The sequence below is a fragment of the Chrysemys picta genome, chromosome 8 (assembly GCF_011386835.1).
Source record: "Chrysemys picta bellii isolate R12L10 chromosome 8, ASM1138683v2, whole genome shotgun sequence".
Taxonomy (NCBI): Eukaryota; Metazoa; Chordata; order Testudines; family Emydidae; genus Chrysemys; species Chrysemys picta.
In genome coordinates, this window is record NC_088798.1 from 233,349 (window position 1) to 256,155 (window position 22,807).

The window sequence follows — 22,807 nt, forward strand, 5'->3', positions numbered from 1 at the left end:
TGCCTTCTTGGCACTTAAAATCAGCACGCTTCCTGGCACGCCCTCCGCTGGGGAGCAGGGCAGGTAACAGGGAGATAGGGCTGCAAAATTAATTCATGCTGGCTGCTGAGGACTCTGAATGCACTTTTCATCTTTAGATCTCAAAGTGCTTTACAAAGAAGGTAAATATCAATTGCCCTGTATCTTGTGCATCCCTGGGGGCTGGGTGAAACCTTGCAGAAGGTGGTGGGCGTAACAGCTGTCTTTCATTCAGGATAAATGTAAACACCAATTATAGACTAGATAGCTAAAACAATGGGAGCCACTGCCCAAAACACAGGCCACATGAAAGGTCAGTCAGGAATTTGAGCTATGCAGAGGAAGGGGTTTCACTGGGGTTGAATACAAATTGTTTTGCTGTGTGTGTGTCAGAAACACTACAGAAGTAGGCAGAGAAGGCAGCAAAGAAGGCACAGAAACATCTAGAGAGAAGCATTTATTGACCCTGAGAAAAGCTGAGAGAGCTTTTGGGCAGTATGCTGACTAGAAAGAGATGGTGTCATAGAATATCAGGGTTGGAAGGGACCTCAGGAGGTATCTAGTCCAACCCCCTGCTCAAAGAGGCTTGAAATGATGAGCAAAGCAATTGCCTCCTGCTGTTTGACTCCTGCTGTGTTCAGAGAAACAGGACTCTGTATATTCCATGTAAATAAACAGGATTGCACCAAAGAAATACCCGAGTCCTTCTAATGGAAATAACCTACAAGGTCATGAATATTGGCTAACTGCTCAGGACAAAAGGAGAAACAATAGAACTGCGTGTGTGTAATTTTGATAATGTGCACTTTTGTGTGATAGTGCTGTAACTATACAATCGTGCATCTGTGTGTGTGTGTGTGTGTGTTTTGAAAAGTGTATGCTGTGTGGACCTGCTTGAGAGAATGGGATTGTGAGGGCCTCTGTTGATTAATAACTAGTAATTTGTTAATAATCAATAACCAATTAATTGACAACAAATAATAAATACAATTTTACTGTGATTATATATTTAATGAGAGGCGTTCTCCTCTGCCCGGTTTAGTTTAGTTTAACAACAACAAACCTCGAGTAAGCCAGCTTTGGTTTGATTATGATCAACAGTTAGTAGAAGCAGCACTTACACAAACAGGCATGCAGCTACCCACAGAAAAGAAACCTGATGAGGTTCAACGAGGACAAGTGCAGAGTCCTGCACTTAGGACGGAAGAATTCCATGCACTGTTACAGACTAGGGACCGAATGGCTAGGAAGCAGTTCTGCAGAAAAGGACCTAGGGGTTACAGTGGATGAGAAGCTGGATATGAGTCAACAGTGTGCCCTTGTTGCCAAGAAGGCTAACGGCATTTTGGGCTGTATAAGTAGGGGCATTGCCAGCAGATCGAGGGACGTGATCATTCCCCTCTATTCGACATTGGTGAGGCCTCATCTGGAGTACTGTGTCCAGTTTTGGGCCCCACACTACAAGAAGGATGTGGAAAAATTGGAAAGAGTCCAGCGGAGGGCAACAAAAATGATTAGGGGGCTGGAACACATGACTTATGAGGAGAGGCTGAGGGAACTGGGATTGTTTAGTCTGCAGAAGAGAAGAATGAGGGGCGATTTGATAGCTGCTTTCAACTACCTGAAAGGGGGTTCCAAAGAGGATGGATCTAGACTGTTCTCAGTGGCACCTGATGACAGAACAAAAAGTAATGGTCTCAAGTTGCAGTGGGGGAGGTTTAAGTTGGATATTAGGAAAAACTTTTTCACTAGGAGGGTGGTGAAGCACTGGAATGGGTTACCTAGGGAGGTGGTGGAATCTCCTTCCTTAGAGGTTTTTAAGGTCAGGCTTGACAAAGCCCTGGCTGGGATGATTTAGTTGGGAATTGATCCTGCTTTGAGCAGGGGGTTGGACTAGATGACTCCTGAGGTCCCTTCCAACCCTGATATTCTGTGATTCTATGAATTTTACCAAGCTTTGTATTAACTGCAGAGCATCATGCATCTTTCTAAGGCCTGGTCTACACTAACCCCCCAATTCGAACTAAGGTACGCAACTTCAGCTACGTGAATAACGTAGCTGAAGTCGACGTACCTTAGTTCGAACTTACCGCGGTCCAGACGCGGCAGGCAGGCTCCCCCGTCGACTCCGCGTACTCCTCGCGCCGAGCAGGATTACCGGAGTCAACGGGGAGCACTTCTGGGTTCGATTTATCGCGTCCAGACAAGACGCAATAAATCAAACCCAGAAGTTGGATTGCCTGCCGCCGAACCAGCGCGTAAGTATAGACAAGCCCCAAGCCTGTCCTAAGCATCAACAGTGCCTGACAGTGAAAAATGGGGCCTGGGGGGTGTTTTTATGATGGGAGCATGTGTTTCTCTATAAAAACAACAAGGAGTCTGGTGGCACCTTATTTGGGCATAAGCTTTCGTGGGTAAAAACCTCACTTCTTCGGATGCATAGAGTGAAAGTTACAGATGCAGGCATTATATACTGACACATGGAGAGCAGGGAGTTACTTCGCAAGTGGAGAACCAGTGTTGACAGGGCCAATTCAATCAGGGTGGATGAAGTCCACTCCCAATAATAGATGAGGAGGTGTCAATTCCAGGAGAGGAAAAGCTGCTTCTGTAATGAGCCAGCCACTCCCAGTCCCTATTCAAGCCCAGATTAATGGTGGTAAATTTGCAAATGAATTTTAGTTCTGCTGTTTCTCTTTGAAGTCTGTTTCTGAAGTTTTTTTGTTCAATGATAGTGACTTTTAAATCTGTAATAGAATGACCAGGGAGATTGAAGTGTTCACTTACTGGCTTTTGTATGTTACCATTCCTGATGTCCGATTTGTGTCCATTTATTCTTTTGCAGAGGGACTGTCCGGTTTGGCCAGTGTACAATGCAGAGGGGCATTGCTGGCACATGATGGCATATATAACATTAGTAGATGTAAAAAGAAGAACAGGAGTACTTGTGGCACCTTAGAGACTAACAAATTTATTAGAGCATAAGCTTTCGTGGACTACAGCCCACTTCTTCGGATGCATATGTACTAAGGTCTCTAAGGTGCCACAAGTACTCCTGTTCTTCTTTTTGCGGATACAGACTAACACGGCTGCTACTCTGAAACCTGTCATTAGTAGATGTGCAGGTGAATGAGCCTTGATGGTGTGGCTGATGAGGTTGGGTCCTCTGATGGTGTCGCCAGAGTAGATATGGAGACAGAGTAGGCAACGAGGTTTGCTACAGGGATTGGTTCCTGGGTTGGTGTTTCTGTGGTGTGGTGTGTAGTTGCTGGTGAGTATTTGCTTCAGGTTGGGGGGGGGGGTTGTCTGTAAGCGAGGACTGGCCTGCCTCCCAAGGTCTGTGAGAGTGAGGGATCATTTTCCAGGATAGGTTGTAGATCATGGATAATGCGCTGGAGAGGTTTTAGCTGGGGGCTGTATGTGATGGCCAGTGGTGTTCTGTTATTGTCCTTGTTGGGCCTGTCCTGTAGTAGGTGATTTCTGGATACCTGTCTTGCTCTGTCAATCTGTTTCCTCACTTCCCCAGGTGGGTATTGTAGTTTTAAGAATGCTTGATAAAGATCTTGTAGGTGTTTGTCTCTGTCTGAGGGGTTGGAGCAAATTCGGTTGTATCTTAGGGCTTGGCTGTAGACAATGGATCGTGTGATGTGTCTTGGATGGAAGCTGGAGGCATGTAGGTACGTATAGCGGTCAGTAGGTTTCTGGTATAGGGTGACGTTTATGTGACCATCACTTATTTGCACTGTCGTGTCCAGGAAGTGGATCTCTTGTGTGGACTGGTCCAGGCTAAGGTTGATGGTGGGGTGGAAATTGTTGAAGTCCAGGTGGAATTCTTCAAGGGCCTCCTTTCCATGGGTCCATATGATGAAGATGTCATCAATGTGGCGCAAGTAGAGGAGGGGCTCTAGGGGACGAGAGCTGAGGAAGCGTTGTTCTAAGTCAGCCATAAAAATGTTGGCATACTGTCGGGCCATGTGGATACCCATAGCAGTGCCACTGACTTGAAGGTATAAGTTGTCCCCAAATCTGAAGTGGTTGTGGGTGAGGACAAAGTCACAAAGCTCAGCCACCAGGCGTGCTGTGGCCTCATCAGGGATACTGTTCCTGACAGCTTGTAGTTCATCCTCATGTGGAATATTGGTGTAAAGTGCTTCTACAGCCATGGTGGCCAGGATGGTGTTTTCAGGAAGATCACCAATGCATTGTAGTTTCCGCAAGAAGTCAGTGGTGTCTCGAAGATAGCTGGGAGTGCTGGTAGCGTAGGGTCTGAGGAGAGAGTCCAAATAGACCAGATAATCCTGCTGTAAGAGTGCCAATGCCTGATATGATGGGGCATCCAGGGTTTCCGGGTTTATGGATCTTGGGTAGCAGATAGAATACCCCTGGTTGGGGTTCTGGGTGTGTGTCCATGTAGATTTGTTCCCATACTGTAGCTGGGAATTTCTTGAGCAGATGGTGTAGTTTCTTTTGGTATTCCTCAGTGGGATCAGAGGATAGTGGCCTGTAGAACGTGGTCTTGGAGAGTTGCCTGGCAGCCTCCTGTTCATAATCCGACCTGTTCATTATGACTACAGTGTTTCTATGAGAATGTGGTGTGTGATTATGGCATGGTGTCTCTTGGGAGGAACAGGTGAGCTCCTGGTTGATGCAACTGACACACACACAAGCGTGTAGTTGGTTTGGAGTCACAGCTTCCTTGCAGTCACACTGGTTTTGGCAGTGATTTGTTTCTCACACAGTCCCTGGGGTTCAGGCAGGGATTAGACACATCAGCAGCAAGGAAACCCAAGAGAGGGGCTGGCATGCAAGAGGGGTATGTTTCCAGGTATGATAAACTGACACAATTCCATGAAATCTTGTTATTGCTCAGAAGGGTGAAACTGAAGAATGGGTCAGAAGTAGGGCTGTCAAGTGATTAAAAAAAATAATTGTGATTAATTGGGTGATTAAACAATAATAGAATACAATTTATTTAAATATTTTTTGATGTTTTCTACATTTTCAAATATATTAGTTTAAATTACAACACAGACTACAACATGTACAGTGCTCATTTTATATTTTTATTACAAATATTTGCACTGTAAAAAAACAAAAGAAATAGTATTTTTCAATTCACCTAATACACGTACTGTAGTGCAATTTCTTTATCATGAAAGTTGAACTTACAAATTGTAGAATTATGTACAAAAAAAACTGCATTCAAAAACAAAACAATGTAAAACTTTAGAGCCTACACGTCCACTCAGACCTACTTCTTGTTTAGCCAATCGCTCAGAAAACAAGTTTGTTTACATTTGCAGGAGATAATGCTGCCCGGTTCTTGTTTACAATGTCACCTGAAAGTGAGAACAGGCATTCTCATGGCACTGTTGTAGCCGGTTTTGCAAGTTATTTACGTGCCAGATGTGCTAAAGATTCATTCATGCTTTAACCACCATTCCAGAGGACATGAGGGCATGCTGATGACGGGTTCTGCTTGATAACGATCCAAAGCAGAGCAGACTGATGCATGTTCATTTTCATCATCTGAGTCAGATGCCACCAGCAGAAAGTTGATTTTCTTTTGGTGCTTCGGGTTTTGTAGTTTCCACATCTGGCACACCTTGTCCCTCTCAGATTTTGGAAGGCACTTCAGATTCTTAAACCTTGGGTAGAATGCTGCAGCTGTCTTTAGAAATCTCACACTGGTACCTTCTTTGCATTTTGTCAAACCTGCAGTGAAAGTGTTCTTAAAATGAACAACATGTGCTGGGTCATCATCCGAGACTGCTATAACATGTAATATATGACAGAATGAGGGTAAAACAGGGGAGGAGACATACAATTCTCCCCCAAAGAGTTCAGTCACAAATTTAATGAATGCATTATTTTTTTAACGAGCGTCATCAGCATGGAAGCATGTCCTCTGGAATGGTGGCAGAAGCATGAAGGGGCATACGAATGTTTAGCATATCTGGTATGTAAATACCTTACAATTCAGGCTACAAAAGTGCCATGCAAATGCCTGTTCTCACTTTCTGGTGATGTAAATAAGAAGAGGGCAGCATTATCTCCTGTAAATGTAAACAAACTTGTTTGTCTTAGCGATTGGTGTGGACTTGTAGGCTCTAAAGTCTTACATTGTTTTGTTTTTGAATGCATTTATGTTAAAAAAAATTCTACATTTGTAAGGTGCACATTCACGATAAAGAGATCGCACTACAGTACTTGTATGAGGTGAATTGAAAAATACTATTTCTTTCGTTATCATTTTTACAGTGCAAATATTTGTAATAAAAATAATATAAAGTGAGCGCTGTGCACTTTGTAGTCTGTGTTGTAATTGAAATCAATATATTTGAAAATGTAGAAAACATCCAAAAATATTTAATAAATTTCAATTGGTATTCTATTGTTTAATGGTGTGATTAAAACTGTGATTAATCGTGATTAATTTTTTGAGTTAATCACGTGAATTAACTGCAATTAATTGACAGCCCTTTCAGAAGCCCTTCTGTCTGACAAGATTTCCCATTCCTATAAGGGCTGATCAAGGGCTCTTTCCCTCCAAACAATTCAGCACCATGGGTGGGGCATGGAGGAACTGTTGGGAGGGAGGATAAGCAGGGGAGCTGAGAGGGGGACAAAGGAACAGGAGAGGTGTGTGTGGGGAGGGGCATTTCACTACCTGTCTGGGCAGTGCTCCGCACTGGACTTGAGTCTCCTCCAAGTCCCAGAAGAATATCTTTCCACAGCTCACCCAGTGGAGTGCAGCCTTCAGTATGTAACTTGTGCCACAAAGTGACAGAGCATCACCATGGCAGCTGCCTAGCAGCCCAGCTGGCGTTGGGGTGTCCTTTGGCCTAGGCTCAGGTCCTGTGGGTGCAAAGCCATGTCCTTTGGTGATCCCTGTTCTCTGAGAAGCACGTTAAGGCCTCTCACACTTAACCCATGGGCCCAGTGAGGAGCTGGAGGAAATATGACCCTCTCCTACTGTGGCCTTGAGTCTGGGAAGGAGCACTTAGCTCTCCCGTAGTGTGGACCACAGACGCTCTGCTTTCTCTCCTGGGCAGTGGGGGAGGCAGTTTAACCTAACCCAGCAAGCCCCCACAACAATCTGGGGGGAGGAAGCAAGTCCGCTGCTGCCTTTCATCTTCTCCTTGCTGTGTCCTTTGTTCCGAGCCTTGCATGCCGGGGGGACTCTGAATGGATGCACAATACAGGTAGCGGCGCAGCAGGACGTCCTGGGGCCCATGGGCATGGACAGCAGGGGTGAAGCTGGGCAGCACGAGGTAACGTTGCCTTACGTGGAATCCTCTGCTCTGTGTTTTGTCTCAGGGGCTAGGTGATTTCTCTGTGTGACAGGAAGTGAGAGGCAATCTCTGAACAATAGGTTGGCTTCCTGCCAGCAGCTGCTCTCACAATGCTGCACACTACCACCTGGACAATATCACTATTAGCCAGGTGCCAGAAATGCTAGGGCAAGAGCTCTTGGCCCAGCTGTGGCCCCAGGACTTGAGCTGCCAGGGGGCACTGCCTGAGTACAACGACAGCATCAATACCAACCTGCCCGGGGCCTAGCGCTGCTCCCCAGGCTGGCCCTAGTCTGTGGCCTGCAGGGGATTGTAACTGCCGGGGGTCTGGCACCGCCGCTCCCCATGCTGGTCCTTGTTCATGGCTCACAGGAGATTGTAACTGCCCGGGGCTGGTGCTGCTCCCCATGCTGGCCCTAGTTTGTGGCCCTCAGGGGATTGTAATGAGGAGGTAAACCCTGAGATTCCCCATCGCAATCATCGAAAGGAAGAGGCGCTAGCTGCTGCTGACCTTCACTTCTGCAGTTTCCATTCCTCTGGCTGCTCTAGAAGTGAGGGGCCCAGCTTCCATCTGCACAGGGACTCATGTGCATCCTTGCATCCCCGCAGCACCTGCCCTCTACAGTCCTGCCATAGGCGTGGACAGCCCATTTCATTAGTGTGTGCACCCAGGGAGTCCCGCCCTAGCCCCACCCCTGCCCTGCCCTAGTCCTGCCCCCATCCCCTCCCTCCTACTTCCCGCCCCCTGACTTCCCCCCTCAGAACTCCCAACCCCCCCTGCTCCTTGTCCCCCCCCTGACTACCCCCTCCTGGGACCCCTGCCCCTAACTGCCTCCCAGGACTCTACCCCCTACCTAAGCCTCTCTGCTCCTTGTCCCCTGACTGCCCCCCTAGGACCCTACCTGTCCCCTGACTGCCCCAACCCTTATCCACACCCCTGCCCCCAGACAGACCCCCGGGACTCCTATGCCTATTCAACTGCTCCCCACCCCCTTGCAGGACCCCCAGAACTCCTGACCCATACAACCCCCCCCCGCTCCCTGCCTCCCCCAACCCCTCTCCACACCCCTGCCTCCTGACAGCCCCCCCCAGAACTCCTGACTCATCCAACCCCCCCAACTTCTTGTCCCCTGACCACCCCCTCCAGAGACTCCCCCACTAACTCCCCCCCCCAGGACCCTCCTTGCTCCCTGTCCCCTGACTGCCCTGACCCCATCTACCCCCTGCCCCCTGAGAGACCCCGGGACTTTCATGCCCCATCCAATCCCCCCTGCTCCCTGACTGCCCCCTCCAGAGACCCCCGCCCCTAACCACCGCCCCCCCCAGGATCCCACCCCCATCCAACCCACCCTGTCCCGACTGTTCATTTCAATTGTCATGGAGCCACAGGCTGTGCTATGCCTCTGACCATTATACAGTCCCTCTTGGAGGGTAACCCATTAGTGCTAGGCCTTGGGCCTCCACTTCTTTGCAAGGGTGAGCACGGCATTCTGTTACTCTGAGACAGAGTCTCTGGATTCAGCACCTCTGTTTCTTGCTGTGGTTCCTCCAGTGAATCCAAATGAGTTTAGACCCCGGTTGGATGCCTTACCCCTCTTGGGAGCAGTGCAACCGGCTGGATGTTTGCAGTGACACAGGATAGTTTTCAAGCTGGACAGAGTGTTTGGTAGGGTGGCCACTCATGTTCCCAGAGTGCCGGGTGTTACAGCTCTTCTGGAAACAGCATGGGCCCGCCCCTGCCTGCATGACCCCGGCCCTGCCAGCGTGATCTCCTGCACATGATGCATGTGAGATCATGCTGCTCGGGGGATGCCATTTCCAAGAGCGCTCCGCCTTGCCCCGCCCCCTCCAGCCTGACCTTTCATGTAGTGTGTGAACAAGGTCATGCTGGTGGGTGCCCAGTGGCGCACAGTTTAAAATGGTGTCTCCCATCTGATACAAGACAAAATCACATCCGTTTTTGTCCCAGTACAAGTCAGGGGACAAACCAGCCAAAATGAGTTCTGTCCAATTTAAAACCAGACAAGTGTCCTAAAATCAGGGAGGCCACTTAAGTTAGAATGGAAAAAACAATGGTTATGTGAATGTCCATGCTGCAGCATTACCTGCTTCTCATCCAATCTGTCCAGGGTTCCTGCTTTCCCACTGCACTGGGCAGCAGCCTGCTTAACCCAATCTGCTCACACCTGCAGTCTAGCGCTAGAGCCACTGTTTTCTGTCTCCCTTGGCTGGCAATCGTTAACAGTTAATATTCAGCCACGGGTCTTCCAGGAGAGTGAGCATATTGGTGGGTATGCATGAACTGACTCCTACCCAGCCCCTTCTGCCAGGAGAGAAATTAACCCCTTCAATTCCTAAAGGCAATACAACAGTGAGTAGGTAAACTGATGTTTGCAGTGTTGTAGCTGTGTCGATCCCAGGATATTAATGAGACAAGGTGGATGAGGTGTAATATCTTTTATTGGACCAATTTCTGTCTCTTTCACCAACAGAAGTTGTCTGTAGGGTTGGAAGGGACCATGAAAGGTGCAGTGGTTCAACCAGGGGTACACGTACCCCTGGAGGTATGTAGAGGTCTTCCGGGGGTACATCGACTCATCTAAACATTTGCCTAGTTTTACAACAGGCTGCAAAAAAAGCACTAGTGAAGTCGGTACAAAGTAAAATTTCATGTGATGACTTGTTTATACTGCTCTATATACTATATACTGAAATCTAAGTAAAATATTTATATTCCAGATAATTTATTTTATAATTATATGGTAAAAATTAGAAAGTAAGCAATTTGTCAGTAATAATATGCTGTGACACTTGTATTTTTATGTCTGATTTTGTAAGAAAGCAGATTTTAAGTGAGGTGAATAATATGCAAACTAGATACCATTAACTTAGGCTTGAATAGAGACTGGGAATGGCTGGGCCATTGCACTAATTGAATCTATTTCCCCATGATAAGTATCCTCACACCTTGTCAATTGTCTGAAATGGACCATCTTGATTATCACTACAAAAGTTTTTTTTTTCTCCTGCTGATAATAGCTCATCTTAATTAATTAGCCTCTTAGAGTTGGTAGGGCAACTCCCACCTTTTCATGTTCTTTGTATGTGTACTATATGTTCCATTCTATGCATCTGATGAAGCGGGCTGTAGCCCACGAAAGCTTATGATCAAATAAATTTGTTAGTCTCTAAGGTGCCACAAGTCCTCCTGTTCTTTTTGCGGATACAGGCTAACATGGCTGCTACTCTGAAATCTGGGAACTGTGCAGGTCATAGTGGATGGCTTTGCTGCAATGGGTTTCCCTAACTGTGGTGGGGCGATAAACGGAACGCATATCCCTATCTTGGCACCAGACCACCTTGCCAACCAGGACATAAACCGCAAGAGGTACTTCTCTATGGTGCTGCAAGCGCTGGTGGATGTTTCACTGACATCAACGTGGGATGGCCGGGAAAGGTGCATGACGCTCGCATCTTTAGGAACTCCAGGCTGTTTGAGCAGCTGCAAGAAGGGACTTACTTCCCAGACCAGAAAATTACTGTTGGGGATGTTGAAATAGCAATAGTTATCTTGGAGACCCAGCCTATCCCTTGCTCCCATGGCTCATGAATCCGTACACAGGCAGCCTGGACAGTAGTAAGGAGCAGTTCAACTATAGGCTGAGCAAGTGCAGAATGGTGGTAGAATGTGCCTTTGTATGTTTAAAAGGTTGCTGGTGCTGTTTGCTGACTAGGTTAGACCTCAGCGCAACCAATATTCCCATTGTTATTACTGCTTGCTGTGTGCTCCATAATATCTGTGAGAGTAAGGGGGAGATGTTCATGGCGGGGTGGGAGGTTGAGGCAAATCGCCCGGCTGCCATTTTGAACAGCCAGACACCAGGGCAATTAGAAGAGCACAACAAGGCACGCTGCGCATCAGAGAGGCTTTGAAAAGCGGTTTCATGACTGGCCAGGCTATGGTGTGACAGTTGTGTGTGTTTTTCCTTGATGCAAACCCACCCCCTTTGTTGATTTTAATTCCCTGTAAGCCAACTACCCTCCCCCCTTTGATTACAGCTGGTAAAGGAAATAAAGTCACTATTGTTTTGAAACCATGCATTCTTTATTAATTAAAACAAAAAGGGAGATAACTGATAAGGTAGCCCGGGTGGGGGAGGAGGGAAGGACAAGGCCACATTGCTTATTGTAGCCACACTACAAATCAAAACTGTTTGAATGACAGCCTTCTGTTGCTTGGGCCATCCTCTGGAGTGGAGTGGCTGGGTGCCTCTCCCTGCCCACCCCCCCCACACACACATATTCTTGGACATCTGGGTGAGGAGGATATGGAACTTGGGGAGGAGGGCAGGCAGTTGTACAGTGGATGCAGCAGCGATCTGTGCTCTTGTTGGCTTTCCTGCAGCTCTACCAGATGCCTGAGCATGTCCGTTTACTCCCCCATTAGCCTCAGCATTACATCCTGCCTCTTCTCATCATGCTCACTTAATGCTTTCCTGGACTCTGCCACTGAATGCCTCCATGCATTCAGCTGTGCCCTATCAGTGCGGGAGGACTGCATGAGCTCGGAAAACGTGTCATCTCGAGTGCGTTTTTTTTTGCCTTCTAATCTGCGATAACCTCAGGGATGGAGATGGTAGGGGGAGCATAGAAACATTTGCACCTGCGGGGGGATAAAAAGGGAGAGTAAAATTTAAGATGATACATTTCTGAGAACAAAATGGACACTCTTTCACAGTGTATCAAGCAATTCACAGCAGACAGCACATGTGCTTTAGGTACAAGGTCTCATTTCGTCTTTTATATCGAGCGCCTGCTGGTATGGTGACACATCACACACAGCTGGACAACAGAATTCGGTTTCCAGGCAGCCATGGTAAGACAAAGGGTATGCGGGTTTGGCTTCTAATGCCTTTATAACATGTGGGAATGTTTTCAAACTGCAGCGCCCTCCTTTCCCATAGCAAGCAATGGGTTGGGTTTGCCATTTAAAAAGAGGGGCTGTGGTTTTCGGGTGGATGTGCAGCACACACCTCCCCCCACCCCTTCGCGTTGCTATTCTTAGGGATGATCCCTTTTAGCCAAGCGCAAACAACCCAGCAAGAACAGGATCCTTTTACTGTTCCCTTACAAAAATTCCCCTATTTCAACCAGGTGACCATGAATGATATCACTCTCCTGAGGCTAACACAGAAAGATATAGACCGAATGTTGCTCGAATGCAACCAAAACCCAGGACCATTTGCTGCCATGCTTTGTGCTGCAGTGATTCCAGACTACTTGCTACTGGCTTGGCATGGTAAAGTGTCCTACCGTGGAGGACGAAATGAGGCAGCCCTCCCCAGAAACCTTCTGCAAAGGCTTTCAGAGTACCTCTGTCATGGACTCACAGATCGTGCCCACTCTTGGTCCCATGCGGTCCGTGGGGGGTGCCCCTTTCAGTGAGACAGCCCTTTTCCCAGGGGTCCACTCTCTCTCGGGGTTAGGCCCCTCCACCTCCTGGAGCCGCACCTCTCTGAGCCTTAGCACACCTGTTCCTTGCCGTGGGCCCCCTCAGGGAGTCCACTCGCTCTGGACCCCCCGGGGCCTCCACCCCCCGAAGGGGACGATGCAACCCTATTCTCTAGACCAGAGTGACTCTCAGCCAGCGTAAAACAGGAGGGTTTATTGAGCATTGAACACAGCACAGGAAACTCTCAGTTCTCAGGCCTGGCCATCAGCACAGCACACCCCAGCCCCCTGCATCCAGGTGGGCTCTGCCTCCTCCCCCTCTCCATCCCAGAGCCCCCCTGCTTCCCAGCTGGGCATCTGAGATCGCCGGCCCCAAGCCCCGCCTCTGTCCATTGTCTTCTCTCCAGGTAAACAGGGTCATAAACCAGGACACCTGGGCCTCATCTTCTCTCCTCTGTTCTCTGGCCCCTCTGGCTGATACTGGCTGGTTAGGTCACTGGGGTCCTCTCTCCACAGCCCATTGTCCTCCCACTGGCCAGAACCAACTGCAACTCCTGAGCTGGGTCTCTGGGTCGTCAGGTCACCAGTCGCTGGGGCGTCCATCCTCCAGGCCATTGGCTGGGGTCCCAAGTTCCCTTTCTGGTCCTGTGTAACAACAAACTCCCTCTCCCCTCACCTCGTTAAACCAGTAATACCCAGGGACACTGAGTTCCACTCCCTCTGCGTGCAAACCATTGGAAAAACAAGGAAAAAACAAGAAAATCCCCCACTTCATCACAACCTCCAGGAGAGTTTCATGGAGATGTCCCTGGAGGATTCCCGCTCCATCCCCAGACACGTAAACAGACTTTTCCAGTAGCTGTACTGGTTGCGAATGCATCCCAAGTCTTCAGGGCAAATCAAACATTAAACACTATTGCTTTTAAACCCTGTACTCTAGTTAAAAATGTGCACTCACCAGAGGTGCCTTCTCCGCCTTCAGGGTCGAGGATCCCGCCTTGGGAGGGTATTGGCTCCAGGGTGATGAAAAGGTCCTGGCTGCTGGGGAGAATGAATTCACCGCTTGCCTGCTGTGCATTCTCCTCCTCCTATTCCTCATCCACAAAATCCTCCTCTGTGTTGCGTCAGACTCCCCCCTTGCAGATGTCCACAGACAGTGGTGGGGTAGTGGTAGGGTCATCTCCCCCCCCCCTCCAATGCCATGCAGCTGATCATAGAAGCAGCATGTATGGGTCTCTGACCCAGAGCGACTGTTTGCCTCCTTTGTCTTTTGTAGGGTTGCCTGAGCTCCTTGACTTTCACGCGGCACTGCTGTGTGTCCCTGTTGTAGCCTCTGTCCATCATGCCTTGTGCGATTTTGCCATATATATTAGCATTTCTTCTTTGTAATCAGCATTTTGCCTGCACAGATTCTTCTCCCCATCCAGCAATCAGATCCAGTGTCTCCCGTTCGCTCCATGCTGGAGCTCGTTTGCAAGTCTGGGGGGACTGCATGATCACCTGTGCTGCTGAGCTCGCCACGCTGACCAAACAGGAAATGAAATTCAAAAGTTCCCGGGGCTTTTCCTGTGTACCTGGCTAGTGCATCGGAGTTGAAAGTGCTGTCCAGAGTGGTCACTTTGGAGCACTCTGGGATAGCTCCCGGAGGCCAATAAAGTTGATTTGCATCCGCACTACCCCAAATTCGACCCAGCAAGGTCGATTTTAGCGCTACTCCCCTCACCGGGGAGGAGTACAGAAATAAATTTTAAGAGCCCTTTTGGTCGATGGAATGGGGTTGCTTGTGTAGACGCATTCATTATAAAATCAACCTAACGCGGCCAAATTCGACCTAACCCTGTAGTGTAACCAGGGATAAGCCCTGATTTACACTACAAAGTTAGGTCGACATAAGCCGTATTAGGTTGATTTAATAATGTATGTGTCTACACTACTGAGTCCCTTCCGCCCACCTAAAGGCCTGTAAAGTTGACTTTTGTACTCCACCTCCGCGAGAGGTGTAGCGCTTGATTCAACATCCACAGGTTGATATGGGGATAGTGTAGACACTGCGTTGTGTAATTCAAATGAATTGGCCTCCAGGAGGTGTCCCACAGTGCTCCGCTGTAACCGCTCTGGAGAGCACTTTCAACTCCACTGCATGTCAACCAGGTACACAGGAAATAGAAGCCCCCCAGTTAAAGCTCCAGAAACTTTTGAATTTTCATTTCCTGTTTGATCAGCGTGGAGAGCTCGTCCGCACAGCTGATCATGGATGCTCAAGGCCACAAACACACTCCAGCATGGAGTACAGAGGAGGGCTGGATCTTATTGTTGTGTGGGGAGAAGCATAGGTGCCGACTCCATGGGTGCTTCGGGGCTGGAGCAGCCACGGTAAAAAAAATTATGGGTGCTGAGCACCCATCAGCAGGCCCCCTATCAATGCCTCTCCCTCCCCCCAGCGCCTCTGCCTGCGCTGATCAGCGCCTCCCCGTCCCAGTGCCTGCCGTGGATCAGCTGTTTTGCGGTGTCAGGAGGCATTGGGGGGAGGGGGCAGGAACAAGGGCGCTGCGCATTCGGGGCAGGGGGTGAGAAAGAGGTAGGGCAGGGGTGGAGCAGGGGTGGGAAGAAGCAGGGTGGGGTTGGGGCATTGTGGCAAGGGGTGGAGTGGGGGCAGGGCCTGGGCGGAGCCCGGGGGAGCACCCCCCCAGCAGATTAGAAACTCTGTACCTATGGGGAGAAGAGTCTGTGCAGGCAGAGCTCCGATCCAGCAGAAGAAACATTAACATCTATGCCAAAATCGCATGGGGGAGAAGGGCTACACCAGGGACACGCAGTAGTGCCGCATGAAAATAAATGACCTTAGGCAAGCGTACCAGAAGACAAGGAAGACGAACAGTCACTCTAGTTCTGAGCCACCGACATGCAGCTTTTATGAGGATCTGCATGCAGTTCTTAGCGGCAACCCCACCACTACCACAAAATGCTCCGCAGATACCTCCCAGGAGTCCCGGGTGACCTCAAGCAACAACAAGGAGGACATTGTTGATGAGGAAGAGGAGGAGGAGGAGGAGGAGGAGAATGCGAGGAAGGCAAGTGGAGGATCCATTCTCCCTGATAGCCAAGAACTTTTTTTAACTCTGGAGCCCATCCCCTCAGCGGAGCGTGATGCTGTGGAAGGCACCTCTGGTGAGTACACATTTCCAATCAAATCATAGGGGTTACATGCTATTTTTTTTTTAATGTTGAATCTGAACAAAACAATAGGTGTAGTGGTTATCAGTGGCCACTCCAGCTACGCAGAGGGTGCACTTCAAAGAAGGCGGTTTATGTATACGGGGGTGACCCGGGAATCCTCCATGGAGATCTCTAGGAAGCTTTCATGGAGGTACTCTGCAATCCTTTGCAGCAGGTTTCTGGGAAGGGCTGCCTTATTTCGTCCACCATGGTAGGACACTTTCCCGCGCCACTCCAGTATTAACTCTGCTGGTATCATTGCAGCACAGAGCATTGCAGCATAAGGACCAGGTCTGTACCCAGACACTTGCAGCATCTGCTCCCTTTCCGTCTCTGTTACCCTCAGGAGACTGATATCACATATGGTCACCTAGGGGAAACGTGGGAACTTTTAAATGCTAGCCCTTAAACCCCAAGCAATTTGACAAGTAATCCGCCCCTGTTTGGTGAATTCTGGGTCACACAACCACACTTTCCCGAGCGTGCCCTGGTTGTGGTTGGAAGGGATCACCGCGTATTGCAATCAGGCATTAAAAAAAAATTTTGTGGGGCGCTTCCTGTTTGTCTCTCTTCTCCCCAACCCGGTGCCGCTTTTGTAACAATCAAACTATTTCGGGGTCTTTATACTGGTGCCTGTCTTCAAGCACTAACCAGATTGCTTGGGGAAAGGGGGCTTTTGTGAGGTTGGAACCAGTGATTCCAAGGATGTCTTCACAAAAGCAGCAGCACAAGACCTCTCGCCCATGTCTCGTGGCCTTACTTACCATGGCTGGAGCAGCAAAACGACTCTTGCAGTAGCCAGCAGTTGTGATTACGTTGTGGCTTGCAGGGAAATGCATTGAGGGGTGTTTCTTTTATAAAAAGAATTAACTTTGCACTAGAAACAATGTTAGGGTTACCATATCTAATAAAAAAAGAGGACCCTCCACGGGCCCTGGCCCCGCCCATTTCCCCACCCCAGCCCCGCCCCAACTCCGCCCCTTCCACGCCCTAACTCCGCCCCCTCCTCCCTCCCACTCCCAGCCACGTGGAAAGGGCTGCCCGAGCACTACCGGCTTCATGGTTTGCCGGGCAGCCCCCAGACCCTGAGCCCCCGGCCGGCGCTTCCCCAGCGCAGCTGGAGCCCGGGAGGGGAAGCGCCCAGCCGGGGGCGCAGGGTCTGGAGGCTGCCCAGCAAACCGTGAAGCCGGTAGCGCTTGGGCTTCGGACAGCCCCCTTGCCTCCGGACCCTGCGCCCCCAGCCGGGCACTTCCCCTCCCGGGCTCCGGCGGCGCAGGGTCCGGAGGCATGGGGGCTGTCCAAAGCCCGTAGCGCTCGGCTCTTAAACCGAGCCGAAGAGTTGGGGAGGAGCAGAGCCGCCGCGGCTGGAGGCTCTGCTCCTCCCCTGACTCTTCGGCTCGGTTTAAGAGCCGAGTTGCCTGAGCGCTACCGGCTTCGGGCAGCCCCCGTGCCTCCGGACCCTGTGGTCCGGAGGCAAGAGGGCTGCCTGAAGCCCATAGCGCTCGGGCAGCTCGGCTCTTAAACAGAGCCGAAGAGTCAGGGGAGGAGCAGAGCCGCCATTTTCCCGGACATGTTCGGCTTTTTGGCAATTCCCCCCGGACGGGGGGTTGAGTGCCGAAAAGCCGGACATGTCCGGGAAAAAGAGGACGTATGGTAACCCTAAACAGAGTGTAAGCACTGTCAATGCTACCCTTGTGCTCTGCATTCCTTGCAGCTGAAATCTTGTCCGTTGGTGCATCCTCCACACCGGGACAGAGACTTTCCCAGATTAGAAGGCGGAAAAAGAAGACTCGGGAGGACATGTTCAGTGAGTTAATAATGAGCACCTCTGAGAGTGACAAGATGGAGCTCAGCACATGGAGGATTGCACTGTCCGACAGCCTGAATAAGGACAGCGAGGACAGGAGAGCATGCAGAGAACACGAGCGTGCTGCGCAGGAAGAGATGCTGCGGATTATGAGGGAGCAGACAGACATGTCGAAGCATCTGGTTGAGGTTCAAGAAAGGCAGCTGGATGCTAGAGTCCCGCTGCATCCTATGCTGAACCTGCTGCCATCATCTCCAAGTTCCACATCCTCCTCTCCCAGACATCCTAGGATGTCGCCGGAGGGTGGGAAGGGGGGTCCAGTATCTGTTGCACTCAACTCCAGGGGAGGGTGCAAGGTCCAGAAGGCGCCCATTCCCACACCTTTGACTGTTACTGCAGTGCGACTGTAAGCAAGCTGTCCTTGCTTCTCACCCCACCCCCGTGTTATCCGCCATTTCCCCCAGGTTATCTCACTTTTCTTTGCTGCCTCTGTATGTCTGTGAGCATAATAAAACTGAATGGATTGAACAGAAAAGGCTCTTTAAACATTCACCACATTGTGGTTAGTGGGGGTGAGCTGTTCTCAGTGGTGGCAGATGACAGAACACGGAGCAATGGTCTCAAGTTGCAGTGGGGGAGGTCTAGGTTGGATATTAGGAAACACTATTTCCCTAGGAGGGTGGTGAAGCACTGGAATGGGTTACCTAGGGAGGTGGTGGAATCTCCTTACTTAGAGGTTTTTAAGGCCTGGATTGATAAAGCCCTGGCTGGGATGATTTAGTTGGTGTTGGTCCTGCTTTGAGCAGGGGGTTGGACTAGATACCTCCTGAGGTCTCTTCCAATCCTAATCTTCTATGATTCTATACCTGTGTGTGTGTGTGTGTGTGTGTGTGTGTGTGTGTGTGTGTGTGTGCGCTGCAAGGGGCCGAAGAGCCTAATTCAGCAAAACAGGGAGAGGAATCCTGGCTGATGGAGCCAAAGGGACTCAGTGAAACCCCAGTACATCAGGTGGCATCTCGGACATGGGAGTCTAACTCGTCACAATGTTACTTATTGACACATGCATCCAGTTGAGTGATTTAGGGTGTCTTTCTTCCATATAGAAGTGATGTATGTTCGTGGTCCTTTATCAATACTAATCAATAGTAATTATTTGATTACGGTAGTGCCCAGAATGTTCAGTATGTTTTCCAAACAGAGTCCTGGCCCGCTTAATGTTGATAAATGGACTTAAATCGACTAAACAGCATGACTATTTTTCAGGCACATGTGTACTGCTGTGTGCAGGGGCCATCTCCATCAGGAGTCCTTGTGCTCTAAACAGAGCACATATTGGATGTGCTCTTTCCATCGCTGAGCGGCGCTAGTGTATGTGCAGTGTTAGCAATCGAGTCTGTGGGCTCTTTCCCAGGACACTGTGAAGATCTGGCAATGGTGCAGCAGAGCCTGGGTCTCCTTTAATCACTCCGTGGATGCTTCGCTTCGGGGGCACTGTGCTTCCCCTGAGTGCAGTGTAAATAGTCGGAAACAATGAATGGATTTCCCGTTCCTGTGCATGTTTTCTCTAGATTTTTAGCAGGATGTCCTATAGGTTCAGGACAAACTAAAACACAAAGCTTGTTAACAGGATTTTTGCCCAGACAGCATTAGGTTTCACATGGGAACAGTTCAGAGTTCGGTGGGTAACAACAGTGTGTGAAGTTTATCGGCTGAAGATTGATGGTGCTTTTCCCTAGGATAGGCTGTAGCACATGGAGTTAACCTCAAGCATGCAGTCCCTTTTCAGAGAAGCTTTGAAAACGAGTTTTGTGACTGGCCAGGCTACTGTGTGAAACTTCTGTTTGTTTCTCCTTGATGAACCCTCCAACCCCCCCCCCCCCCCCGACCCGGTTCACTCTACTTCCCTGTAAACCAACCACCCCACCCCACCCTCCCCTCCCCAATTCGAGCACCGCTTGCAGAGGCAATAAAGTCATTGTTTTTTCACATTCATGCATTCTTTATTAGTTCCTCACAGAAGTAGGGGGATAATTGCCAAGGTAGCCTGGGATGGGTGGGGGAGGAGGGATGGAAAAGGACACACTGCATTTTAAAACTTTAACTCTTATTGAAGGCCAGCCTTCTGATGCTTGGGCGATCATCTGGGGTGGAGTGACTGGGTGGATGGAGGCCCCCGCCCGTGTTCTTGGGCGTCTGGGTGAGGAGGCTATGGAACTTGGGGAGGAGGGCTGTTGGTTAAACAGGGTCTGTAGCGGCGATCTCTGCTCCTGCTGCCTTTCCTGCAGCTCAACCAAATGCTCGAGCATATCAGTTTGATGCTCCAGCAGACGGAGCATTGACTCTTGCCGTCTGTCTGCAAGCTGACGCCACCTATCGTCTTCAGCCTGCCACTTGCTCTTTTCATCCCGCCATTCAGCCCGCCACCTCTCCTCTCGTTCATATTGTGCTTTTCTCATGTCCGACATTGACTGCCTCCACGCATTCTGCTGTGCTCTATCAGCGTGGGAGGACATCTGGAGCTCCGTGAACATATCGTCCCGCGTCCTCCGTTTTCTCTTTCTAATGTTCACTAGCCTCTGCGAAGGAGAAACATTTGCAGCTGGTGGAGGAGAAGGGAGAGGTGGTTAAAAAAGACACATTTTAGAGAACAATGGGTACACTCTTTCATTACAAGGTCGCATTTTTCCTCTGCCTGCCGGTTTGGTATGAGAGATCACTCACGCAGTGCCCCAGGCAACATATTTCGGCTTGCAGGCAGCCATGGTAGGCCACAGTGTTTTGGCTTTTTTAACCTTCTTAACATGCGGGAAAGGTTTCAAACAGCAGCGCATTTCCCATATCAAGGATGAATTGGGTTGGCCATTTAAAATGGGTTTTCAATGTAAAAGGAGGGGCTGCGGTTTCCCGGTTAACATGCGGCACAAACCCAAGTAAACCACACACCCCACACACACATACACACACGATTCTCTGGGATGATCACTTCACCCCTCCCCCCACCGCGTGGTTAACAGCGGGGAACATTTCTGTTCAGAAGAGCAGGAACGGGCACCTCTGAATGTCCCCTTAATAAAATCACCCCATTTCAACCAGGTGACCGTGAATGATATCACTCTCCTGAGGATAACAAAGAGAGATAAGGAATGGATATTGTCTGCATGCCAGCAAACACCGGGACCATACGCTGCCATGCTTTGTTATGCAATGATTCCAGACTACGTGCTACTGGCCTGGCATGGTAAAGTATCCTACCATGGCGGATGGGATAAGGCAGCCCTCCCCAGAAACCTTTTGCAAAGGCTTTGGGAGTACATAAAGGAGAGCTTTCTGGAGATGTCCCTGGAGGATTTCCGCTCCATCCCCATACACGTTAACAGACTTTTCCAGTAGATGTACTGGCCGCGATTGCCAGGGCAAATTAATCATTAAACACGCTTGCTTTTAAACCATGTGTAATGTTTACAAATATTTACAAAGGTACACTCACCAGAGGTCTCCTGTGTGCCCTGAGGGTCTTGGGTGAGTTCGGGGGTTACTGGTTCCAGGTCCAGGGTCACAAACATATCCTGGCTGTTGGGGAAACCGGTTTCTCCGCTTCCTTGCTGCTGTGAGCTACCTACAGTACCTCCATCCTCATCTTCCTCGTTCCCCGAACCGTCTTCCCTGTGTGTTTCTCCATTGACGGAGTCAAAGCACACGGTTGGGGTAGTGGTGGCTGCACCCCCTAGGATCGCATGCAGCTCCACGTAGAAGCGGCAAGTTTGCGGCTCTGCCCCGGACCTTCCGTTTGCTTCTCTGGCTTTGTGGTAAGCTTGCTGTAGCTCCTTAATTTTCACACGGCACAGCTGTGCGTCCCTGTTATGGCCTCGGTCCTTCATGGCCTTGGAGATCTTTTCTAATACTTTTCCATTTCTTTTACTGCTACGGAGTTCAGCTATCACTGCTTCATCTCCCCATATGGCGAGCAGATCTCGTACCTCCCGTTCGGTCCATGCTGGAGCTCTTTTGCGATCCTGGGACTCCATCACGGTTACCTGTGCTGATGAGCTCTGCGTGGTCACCTGTGCTCTCCACGCTGGGCAAACAGGAAATGAAATTCAAACGTTTGCGGGTCTTTTCCTGTCTACCTGGTCAGTGCATCTGAGTTGAGAGTGCTGTCCAGAGCGGTCACAATGAAGCACTGTGGGATAGCTCCCGGAGGCCAATAACGTCGAATTCCGTCCACACTACCCCAATTCCGACCCGCAAAGGCCGATTTTATCGTTAATCCCCTCATCGGAGGTGGTGTAAAGAAACCGGTTTAAAGGACCCTTTAAGTCGAAAGAAAGGGCTTCGTCGTGTGGATGTGTCCAGGCTTAATTCGGTTTAACGCTGCTAAAGTTGACCTAAACCCGTAGTGTAGACCAGGCCTTAGTGTTTTCTGTAGGCCTGTGTGTGCTGTTGGGTGTGACTTTGCATTCCTGGGCATAAGGCCTGTGAGTTTTTCTTGAGTTGTGCAATGTGTAAGTAACTGTGATTTGGGTGTTGTACAGTTGGAAGTCTTGCACAATGCACTGTGGGTTCTGTAATGTGTGGTGCAGTGCTGAGGCATTGCACGCAATGAACTTAGCTGTTTGTTGTGCATCTGATGCCTCTTAGACTCATAGACTTTAAAGCCAAAAGGGACAATTGTGATCATCTAGTGTGACCTTCCGCACACTGCAGACCACAGAACCTCGCCCACCCACTCCTGTCAGAGATCCCTAACCTCTGGCTGAGTTACTGAAGTCCTCAAATCATGGTTTAAAGATTTCAAGTTACAGAGAATCCACCATTTATACCAGTTTAAACGTGCAAGTGACCCGTGCTGCGGGAAAGGCAAACCCTCCCCCCCCCCAGGGTCTCTGCCCCAATCTCTGATCCCTACCCCAAATGTGGTGATCAGTTAGACGCTGAGCATGTGGGAAAGACCCACCAGCCAGATACCTGGGAAAGGATTCTTTGTAGTAACTCCCCCACTCTAGTGTCCCAACGCCAGCAG

General features: G+C 49.7%; 1 protein-coding gene across 4 annotated transcripts; it reads left to right on the plus strand.

Moving 5' to 3' along the window:
- The first annotated feature begins 2 nt into the window (after positions 1–2).
- On the plus strand, positions 3–20,007 carry LOC135972956 (uncharacterized). 4 transcript variants are annotated; one of them, XM_065553655.1, is made up of 3 exons: positions 3–161; positions 15,738–15,932; positions 17,695–20,007. In XM_065553655.1, exons 1-3 carry the CDS (start codon positions 119–121, stop codon positions 18,195–18,197), a joined length of 741 nt encoding a protein of 246 aa, XP_065409727.1. In that variant the 5' UTR covers positions 3–118; the 3' UTR covers positions 18,198–20,007. The 4 variants fall into 4 exon arrangements, 1 of the variants encoding a protein (XP_065409727.1); XR_010589573.1 differs by lacking the exon at positions 15,738–15,932 and adding an exon at positions 12,124–12,189 and having other exon boundaries at positions 25–161; XR_010589572.1 differs by lacking the exons at positions 15,738–15,932; positions 17,695–20,007 and adding an exon at positions 10,543–11,634 and having other exon boundaries at positions 36–161.
- Positions 20,008–22,807: the final 2,800 nt, after the last annotated feature.

Bases quoted from the DNA above. Each gene is read 5' to 3' on its own strand.
- LOC135972956 (XM_065553655.1), top strand. From the start codon at position 119: ATGCACTTTTCATCTTTAGATCTCAAAGTGCTTTACAAAGAAG. The intron at 162-15,737 runs GTAAATATCAAT...AATGCTCCGCAG, and splicing joins CAAAGTGCTTTACAAAGAAG to ATACCTCCCAGGAGTCCCGG. The intron at 15,933-17,694 runs GTGAGTACACAT...CATTCCTTGCAG, and splicing joins TGCTGTGGAAGGCACCTCTG to CTGAAATCTTGTCCGTTGGT.